The sequence below is a fragment of the Falco biarmicus genome, chromosome 13 (genome assembly GCF_023638135.1).
Source record: "Falco biarmicus isolate bFalBia1 chromosome 13, bFalBia1.pri, whole genome shotgun sequence".
NCBI classification, from domain to species: Eukaryota; Metazoa; Chordata; class Aves; order Falconiformes; family Falconidae; genus Falco; species Falco biarmicus.
Window position 1 is genome coordinate 11,199,217 of NC_079300.1, and position 9,132 is coordinate 11,208,348.

General features: G+C 47.6%; 1 protein-coding gene across 10 annotated transcripts in view; it reads left to right on the top strand.

Annotated features, from left to right (window-relative positions):
• Positions 1 to 5,916, top strand: part of ABCC5 (ATP binding cassette subfamily C member 5) — a 49,257-nt gene extending 43,341 nt beyond the window's left edge. For all 10 annotated transcript variants that reach the window (XM_056358205.1, XM_056358206.1, XM_056358207.1 and 7 more), the window contains 4 exons: positions 779 to 892; positions 1,949 to 2,113; positions 2,828 to 2,911; positions 5,462 to 5,916. In XM_056358205.1, the coding sequence (XP_056214180.1) occupies positions 779 to 892; positions 1,949 to 2,113; positions 2,828 to 2,911; positions 5,462 to 5,521 (423 nt within the window). In that variant the 3' untranslated portion in view covers positions 5,522 to 5,916. The remainder of the gene's footprint in view (positions 1 to 778; positions 893 to 1,948; positions 2,114 to 2,827; positions 2,912 to 5,461) is intronic.
• Positions 5,917 to 9,132: the final 3,216 nt, after the last annotated feature.

Below are 9,132 nucleotides of genomic sequence, written 5' to 3' on the forward strand. Positions count from 1 at the left end.
TACCCCTTATTTTATCAGACTGATTTTTTTTGTGTGCCGTATTTTGAGTGTGTATTTTTTAGTGTATAGCATAGACAGTGCTGCTTCATCACATGGACTCCTAGGGTGTTAAAATATTTCAAGTGATATTTTTCTGTATGTGCCTTAGATGTGCACTCTGCATTTACATTTTTGAGTGTAAATGTCGCACATGCACGTTTATACTGAACTTAAAATCTGCCCTTTGTGAGGCCCTCTGCAACAAGTCTCGCTGCCATGACATTTCTGATTCTTTTCTTGTAAGTCAAGTGGCATGTATGACTGTGGCAGGTAGTAATTCCTGCAGGGACTAGGACTGCTTTTCTCATGGTGAGAAAGATTGTCAGGAGCTCTGTATTCACGCTGATATGACTTTGTCCGTGGCACACTGTTTCATTAGAGGTGAAAGACTGTACTTGGCACACTGTTTTGTTAGAGGTGAAAGACTGTACTTAAGTAAGACCAAGGTTGCCTACTGAGATGGTTCTTCTAGTTTAGTCACAGTGGTGTTTTCGGGAGCTGTCACTGAGTCACGGCATTTCAACTGGACTGAGCAGGCCTGATGTTGTGTTGCTGTTCTAGCATTAGTTGCTTGTTACTAATTTCCCAAACAGGCATAGGGAGAGATGGACAGAATGTGATGGATATTTTGGAACATGGGCAAAATCAGATTTGCAGGAGGAGCAACTGTCTCATGCCATGGAGATTCAAAAAGTCTGAGCAATGCTCCTAAGATTTTTGCTGTTTCTTTCCCCTGCAGGTTGCTCAGCTGCCTATGAAACTTGATTCAGAAGTGATGGAAAATGGGGAAAACTTTTCCGTTGGAGAGAGACAGTTACTGTGCATAGCTAGAGCTCTACTACGTCGTTGCAAGGTGAGCCATAGTGGTGAGTGAAATAGCTGGAGATACCAGACTGATAGGATTGAGCACGCCTTTTTTGTGTCAGATTCACTCTATCAAAGGAATGACACCAACATCTACAACAACCCAGAGAGGTGTAGGGTTAGAACAACCAGGAAGGTGTCTGTAGCCAGCTGCTAGCTCCTGTAATGTCCTGCCATCAGATAGGTACTGCTTTTTAGTGTTAATAATAGGATATCAGACTGGCCTAATAATTTCTTGTGTCCTATTACTGGAGAGCATCAGATTATTTAGTTCTTCCACCTTTTGGTGAATGTCACCCAAGTATTTTCCTTCTACATGGTGTTCCACTAAAATGTAGTTTTCAAGACTCTGTGGAATTTGGGACCATGCTATGCCAGCAAAGTTAAAGATTTTGTGGGAATGGAAGTCAAATAATTAGTGAGAAAGGGCTTTTGGATTGAGACTGACCAGGGTTCTGACTTTTTTCTTAAACATGGCACACCATCAGGTTCACTGCATCCATTTTAAAGTCAAGCTACTCAGAAGAAGTTACTGCTGTCTCTGCAGTACCTGCACAAAACAAATCTAGTTTAGCTTTGACAGGACACCACTCCAAATCAGTTTGAGTCTGAGAAGAAGAGTAGTTCTTTCCAGCATAAGAAAGCTAGTAAACCTAGTCAGTATTGGCTCATTCCAGAAGGAATGTCACCACCAAGGATGTGTCACATTAGTTTACCAATGAAATTTGTGTCTGAGATTTAGCTGCTGAATGTGAAACTGAAAGTAGTGGAAACTTCAGGCCCAGGTCAGAACCCAAATGTCTTGTGGCTCTAGGATGTGACTGTAAAATGCAAATGTGATCCATAGGGTAACTTTGTTGAAAGCAATTACATAAAGAAAACTGAAAGGGTGCTTGTAAAAACTACCTTTGTGACCACAGCTCTGTAAGGATTGCCAGTTGGGACAGCTCTTGGTTATGGTAATTCTGGCTATTCTACATATTTTTATGTTCAAGAAGGGAAAGTGTTACTATGGGTAACAGCCAGGATTATGTTTTGCTTTCAGATTTTGATACTGGATGAAGCAACAGCTGCTATGGACACAGAGACAGACTTACTGATTCAGGAGACTATTCGAGAGGCATTTGCAGATTGCACTATGTTAACAATTGCTCATCGCCTGCATACGGTACTGGGCTCTGATCGGATCATGGTGCTAACACAAGGACAGGTAAGCAGAAAGGCTTTTGTTATTGCAGTTCCTGTTGCAGTCTGGTGGTGCCATACGTGCAGGCTGAACTGAAGGAACAGCTTGTATTGCAGGGTAGAAAATCCTCTGTGTTCCTTCACATCCTTGGTAATAATACTCCAATAGAACCGGTTATTGCCTGACTGTGACAAGACCAAAAAAGGCAAGATTTCTTGCACACTTCAAGAAAGTACTGTAGAGTAACGGTTTATCTTTTAAAACTCCCTTTTTAGGTTAATTCTGATATGGGTAATAACATAAGCATCTCTGCTGGGGCTCAGGTGGCAGTTTCCTTTCACGAAGCCCTGTGCTATCAAAGAGGCACATGAGAGAGATGGCTTACCCGATTTTACAGGCTTCCATGTGGGGGCCATAAACAGTTATATCAAACGTAAGAACATTTGGCAAGGCTTTTAAAGATAGAGAAGGCAAAACCCCATAGCATCTGCCTCTGTTGCCAGAGCCACTGGAGGGTTGCTTCCTGCTGGGTAGTTCCAGTGTTTGTGTGAGCTCGTTTGAAGCATCCCAAGTTACAATATGGATGCATAAATGCACACACTTTCACTGCTTGTCTTCTGCTCTACAGACAAATGCCATGTTTTGGCCTCTTCACTACCATGTCACAAGTCCAAGGTGTGGGAATCCATTTTCTGCTGGATTTTACTGACTTATTTTACCTGCCTTGTTTGCTTTTAGGTAGTGGAATTCGACACGCCGTCTGCCCTTCTGGCCAACGAGAACTCACGCTTCTATGCTATGTTTGCTGCTGCGGAGAACAAGGTTGCTGTCAAGGGCTAAAATTCAGGGCAAAGTCACTTTAATTTTGGAGAGCTATACTCCCTGCCTGTGGCAGGCCAGCTCTTCCTCCTCCTTCAAGCAGATTATTGCCTTTTCATCTTTTAATTTTTAGCACAATATGTCAAGCCAGAGAGTTTTTAAAACAGTGTCAGAAGAATTCTTCGTGTTTTTATTATTGTATTTATTCCATAATCATATTACTAATTTTTTGTTAAGTGCACTCTACAAATGGCTCAGGGAGCCATAGTTATAAATGTATCAGAGGCCTATAATGAAGCTTTATACATGTAGCTATATCTATACATAATTCTGTATATAGCCTATATTTACAGTGGAAATGTAAGCTGTTTATTTTATATTAAAATAAGCACTGTATTAATAACAGTGCATATTCTTTTCTATCATTTTTGTACAGTTTACGGTACCAGAAATCTGGCTTTGTTATCGGACTGTATCAGACACCATTTTGTCTTCTACAGTGGGTCTTTTCCTAGTGCCGGATTTTCTGCGTGTCTGAGTGGAAGTGAAGCTTTGCAATAGTGTCCTTTATTGTCACATCTTTGTTGTCTAGCGCAGGGGAGAAGAGCTCTGTGGTGTAACTATTGCATTGTAGTTTATCAAAGCTATTTGGAGCATCGCTAATGTTCACCACGGCAGCAGCTGCTGCTTCCCATGATGCTTTCCCAAAGCAGGGTTTTTAGTGATCTCCTGAGTGGAGAACCACTTCTGGGTCACATTAAGGCCTCGTATTTTCTCAGTGTCCTGATGCAGTACTTCTTACTGTGTCAGCAGGGCTTATTTTAATGCAAGCAAGCCCAAGCTCTTCCTGCTTCGCTGATCTAACACAACCAAAATCTAACTGTTCATGGAATGATCTGTAACAAATTAATCATAAGGTTCAAATTGTACCCTGTATGCTAGCAGGAAAGCCTTTTCACAGTTGCTTCAGCTGACTGACTCCTGTATCTGGAAGCTGCTAACACTCCGTAGAGGTTTAGGTTGGCTTTCATTGGCATGGGTAACACTAACTCTCTGTTCTGCTCACTTATACTAAGGTTAAATGACATCAATATTTCCTGTTTCTTTATTGCACACTTGTTAAGGAAACGGTCCCCCCACCCCACGTCTTCTGGAACTTTAAATGGGTTCCTGTTGATCAGGATGTAACACTGGTGTAGGACATAGTTTTCTTACTGTAAAGAAGCCTACCTCAGGTTACTAGGTCCTGTGTGGTATGTTGCCATGATCACTGTACACCATCCCTGTTTTACAGGACCTGTGGCCTGGGTGGGCACAGTCGCTCCTATAATAGCCGTGAGTTATTGAATGGTCAGCGTTGCATGTCTTTGTCATCTTGGACATTTTGTAGCCTTAGCATGTTTGCAAAATGTCTCATTGAGGCAGAAATCTGAAAAGTAAATAAAACTATTTTGGGTTTTGTAAATTTTATTGGCTTAAGTGGTTTGTTTTGGGCATGTAAATCACTTCTCACCCTTTTGAGCCCTGGGGGACAGTGTTTGCAGGCTTCCCCTCAGCCCCCTTGTCTATATACCATGGCCTGGTCTTCATTCCTTCAGAGTGGAAGTGTTTCTTTAAAGTGTAGTGGGTAATTTTTGTGCAATATATATATGTTTGTGTTGAGTAGTACGGGAAGTAATAATTTATAGTGCAAGTATACAAGTCAAGTAGCAAGGGAGGAGGTCAGACAGAATACAGAAGATTCATCTTAAACTCAGACTTTTCCGCTTTTTTTTACCTGCAAACGTTACTGTTTAATGTGATGTGACTGCAAGTAACAGAAACATGCATTTCTACCTACCAATACTGTAGGCAAATCATGGCATTAACAGAATGTAGACTGGAGCTTGAAGGTGGCACGAAAAGCATCATTTGTTGCAGTAGTTCTTGTCCTGAGCAAGAATGAACTAGCACAGGTCTTGCCCTGCTCACAGGCCTGGACCCAAGCTCTCTCTGTCAGGGCTGGCTGCCGTTTTGCTGTGTTACTCAATTCAGGGAACAGAGTGGCTGTATGTTGTGGTTAGGAAAGGGAGAAGTAACAGTCCTCTCCAAAGAACAGCCGGCTAGGTGGGGGGGTGGGGGGTGGGGTCACATTCAATCAGAAACTTGAGGACAAAAAGAAATTGAGGAGAGGCCCAAGGGAGCAGGGGTGTTAGGCCAGGGAGGTACGGAAAGTAGAGCTGCGTAGAATGTAAAAGGTGAAGGCTGAACACCTTAAAGGGAGAGGGAGAGAACGTGAAATGCTTCTGCCTAAGACTGTGGTTAGAACAGGTCAGTCCGTTGTCATGTGTAACTGTCAGGGCAGGATTGTTTGGGCCCTGCAGATCTGAGTTTACCCCATGAACTCCAGTATTTCCCTTGAAGGAAAAGGGCTAACATTCTAATCCCAGGCTAACCTACTTCTCAAGTGCCGCTAGGGTCAGTGTGTGGCTTCATTTTGCAGCTAAGGCTGAGCTAATGGCAGTCTGGGCCTTCGGGGGAGCCATCCTGACCTTGTCCTCCTTCTTCTTCCAGGCTGGGAGTTCCTTCCACTTTCCCGATGCCAGCAGTGGCTCTTGCCCAGTCCAGCAGTGACCCAGTTCAGAAACCTAACTTGCAGAAAGTTCACCCTCCCAAAGAGGCATGCTGTACAAAGGAGGAGACAGGAGGGCACACCTGGAAGGGAGGCGAAGCGGGCTGCTGTGTTCAGTAGGTGCTAACTGTGACACTAGCGTAGGGGTGAGAGGAAACCGCGCTCACGATTCATTGCACCAAACTGCTGCTGCCCAGCTGTGCTCTCCTAGAAAGGTGAATACTCCCCTGCCGCTTCAGCGAGCTGAAACAGCTCAATAAAAGGTGTCAAACAAAAGCCTGTGAAGGAGCAGGTGAACAGTCACCTGCAGGCAGCAGGGATTAGCTCAACCATTTTGTTAAACCTTTGTTTCAGCGTTGTTACTTTGGAATTAAAGAGAACACTTCTCTCTGGCAGACTTTCTGCTGTAATCGTTTACCTGCTTCATTTGGTGCTTTTCTCACAGACAGTACAGAAGTGTTGCTTCTCACATGGGCAATGTATTTATTGGCTTTTGTCCTGAACCACAGGAGCAAGCTGAGGCCTGGCCCAGGGCCCTGTCGCTGAAGTAGAGGGAACATCAGTATTTACCAATGAGGCTGAGATAACTGTATCTTTGACGCATTCTACAAGCGGTTGATGATAATGGGAATTTTCAGGAACTGGATCCTGCTTTAGAGTTTATAGTGTGATATCCCAGAGAAGGCTTCAACCTGTGAGGAGCAGAATAAAACTGGGATTGGGACAGAGGCTTTCCTTAAAGAGATACTACCTAAGGTAGCACAGAGGTAACGCATCCCTTGGCAGAGGTTTAAGCCCAGCTAGCAGCTAAGCACCACACAGCCTTTTGCTCACTTGCACCCCCCCACCCCCCTGCAGTGGGATGGAGGGGAGAGAATTAGAAGGGTAAAAGTGAGGAAACTCGCGGGTTGAGATAAAGACAGTTTGATAGGTAAAGCAAAAGCCGCACGTGCAAGCCAAGCAAACCAAATTCCATTGTGACTTCCCATTGGCAGCCATCTCCAGGAGCGCAGGGCTCCATTACATGTAACTGTTACTTGGGAAGACAAACGCCATCACTCCGACCATTCCCCCCTTCCTTCTTCCCCCAGCTTTATATACTGAACATGACATCATATGATATGGAATATCCTTTTGGTCAGTTGGGGTCCGCTGTCCTGGCTGTGTCCCCTCCCAACTTCTGGTGCACCCCCTGCCTGTTCGCTGCCAGGGCGGTGTGAGAGGCAGAAGAGGCCTTGGTGCTGTGTAAGCGCTGCTCACAGCAGTAACTAAATCATCCCTGTATTATCAAGGGCACATTTTTTTTTCAGCACAAATCCAAAATACAGCCCCATCCCAGCTGCTATGAAGGAAATCAACTCTACCCCAGCCGGAACCTTCTTAGTATATAGCTAAAGGCTGTGGCCCAAGACCAACAGGTGTGCAGCTTGGGAGAGATTTGCCTGGGATAATTGCTTTGTTGTATTATCCTCTGGAATTTCAATTGCATCAGTTTGCTTTTCTGTCCAAATGCAGTGAGTCCTGATTCATTACCGTAAGTTTAGAGACTCTTGGAGAGAATGCGTTCCTGCTCATCTATCCGATGAGTGGAAACGTTGCACTTGCTTGGGACTTCAATCAAAATGCAGGTAGGAATCTTCTAAAATTACCCTGTGGAGTTAATGTGCGGTTAGAACGGTGTAATTAAGTCCAGAGTCAGGCCCTGAAGCCGTGCTAGCTTGAACACCTGAGGAGATGTCACCATTACCTGTGGTAAAGGTCAGGATCAGATCCTGAGGTTGCTGGGGCTGTGGTCTGCATATGACCCCTAGATGAAAACCGGAGGGAGAGCAAGCAGTCTTAGATTGCTGGGAACAAAGTTTGAGAAAGCACAACTGCTTCAAAAGGCAAATGGTACGAGTGAGTGAGGGTACAGAAGGAAAGGATAAATGCAGGAAATTTGATTTATAAAAGGAGGATGCGGAGAGAAAATGTGGCAGGACAGAAAGTTTCTCTTAGAAGAGGACTGGGCAAAGACAAAATTACTTCTTGAAGATGCTTCAAAAGAATGTGCCGAGAAGATGCAGGGTGGCTGCAATGCCGTCATCAAAGAGCTTGCCTGAATGCTGCCTTATTATATTTTTACTGCAACTGTAGTGTGTGTTTTACTATATATGAGCAATCGTACAAAGGTTTTCCTTACGGTCCCAGCTTCAGGTTGGTCTGGGATAATACTGTGATTTGTTTTACCCTTGGTTCAGCTGGTGGCAGCAGCTACGCGGTGCCGGGGCCACAGTTTCTGCCTCGAGTATGACGGTACAGTGGAAACTCAATTGGAGCTTGGTGCAGGTGCTGCTGTCGCTAGCATAAGGCTTGGGAGGCTTTTACAATGTACCACTATAGGCTTGTTAAACCCACAACCATGTAATAAATGTTCCTGTGTCATCCCCAAGACATGCCTTGCAGACACATCAGGCAGCTGAGGTAGGCAAAGCGTAACGGTGAAAATAACTTACACGAGTGTCACTGTATGGGGCAGAGAGATTTCCCATACGCCGCTCCTGGGCTGCGTTGAGTTCAAATCGCAGTTGCTTCCAGCACGCCTCCTTCCTTCCAGCGGACTGTCTCCTGCCACCGCCGTGCAGAGGAACAAGTGGCTGTATAAAGATGATAATTTTGTGGTTTCTGTCCTTTCCCCTTTAGGAAGGCAGCAGTGTGGATGGTGTGTGATTGATCGCCTCGAGGGCTGGGGAGGAGTGAAGCAGGTTATGTCTGAGCTGGGATCTGGAGGCAGTTGGGGGTGAGTGTTGGCAGCTACAGGCAGCAAGGTGCGAGGGGAGAGATTGAAAAACAGGGCTGCGGGGGGTGCTGGGAGAGGGAGGCTGTTAGGGTTAGCCTGTGAGCTCGGTGTGAGGAGCATGACCAGGAGCAGGATGGAGGCAGCCAAAATGGGTACCAGTGGGGTGGGGGTGCACACACCGGCCCTGCCGGGAGCCGCGAGGTGCAGGGCTTGGGGTAGTTTGTCTTGGAGCTGGGGGGTGGGGAGGCGAAAACGAAGCCTTCGGGATGTGTGGAGGAGGCAGAGCGGGCTGTGAGGGCGGGGGGCACTGTGCCCGTGCGCAGCGCAGGGACACCGGGGGTCGGCGTGGCAGGGGCCGGAGGGGGGTGACGGTGGACTAGGGGGGTGCGAGGAGCGCGGGGAAGCTCCGTGCGTGATGTGTGTGCGTGTGCGCCCACGTTCTGAGCTGCCCCGTGAGCCCGGGGGGGTCCCTGAGGGGCGCGGGTGGATGCAGCCGCCGGCGTGCGGGGCTGCACGGGGGGTGCGCGCTGGGGGGGCTCCTGCGCACGCGTCGGCGGGAGCGCGCACGGCCTGCGCGGGGGCGCGCAGAGGTGAGCGGCAGCAGCGCACCGGGCGCAGCACAGCGCGGGGCGAGCGGGACCCCGGCGCGCTTGCTGCGGGGCAGGGCCCTCCGCCGCCCCCGCCGGGCCCGGGCGTCCCCCGCTGCGCGCGCAGCCGGCGGGCGGGGCGGGGGGGCGGGGCTGCCCTCGAGCGCCCCTCGGCGGCCCGCGCGGCGCCCCCTGGCGGCCGTGCCCGCGGCTGGCTGTTCCGGGCCCGGGCCCTGCGCTCCCTCGG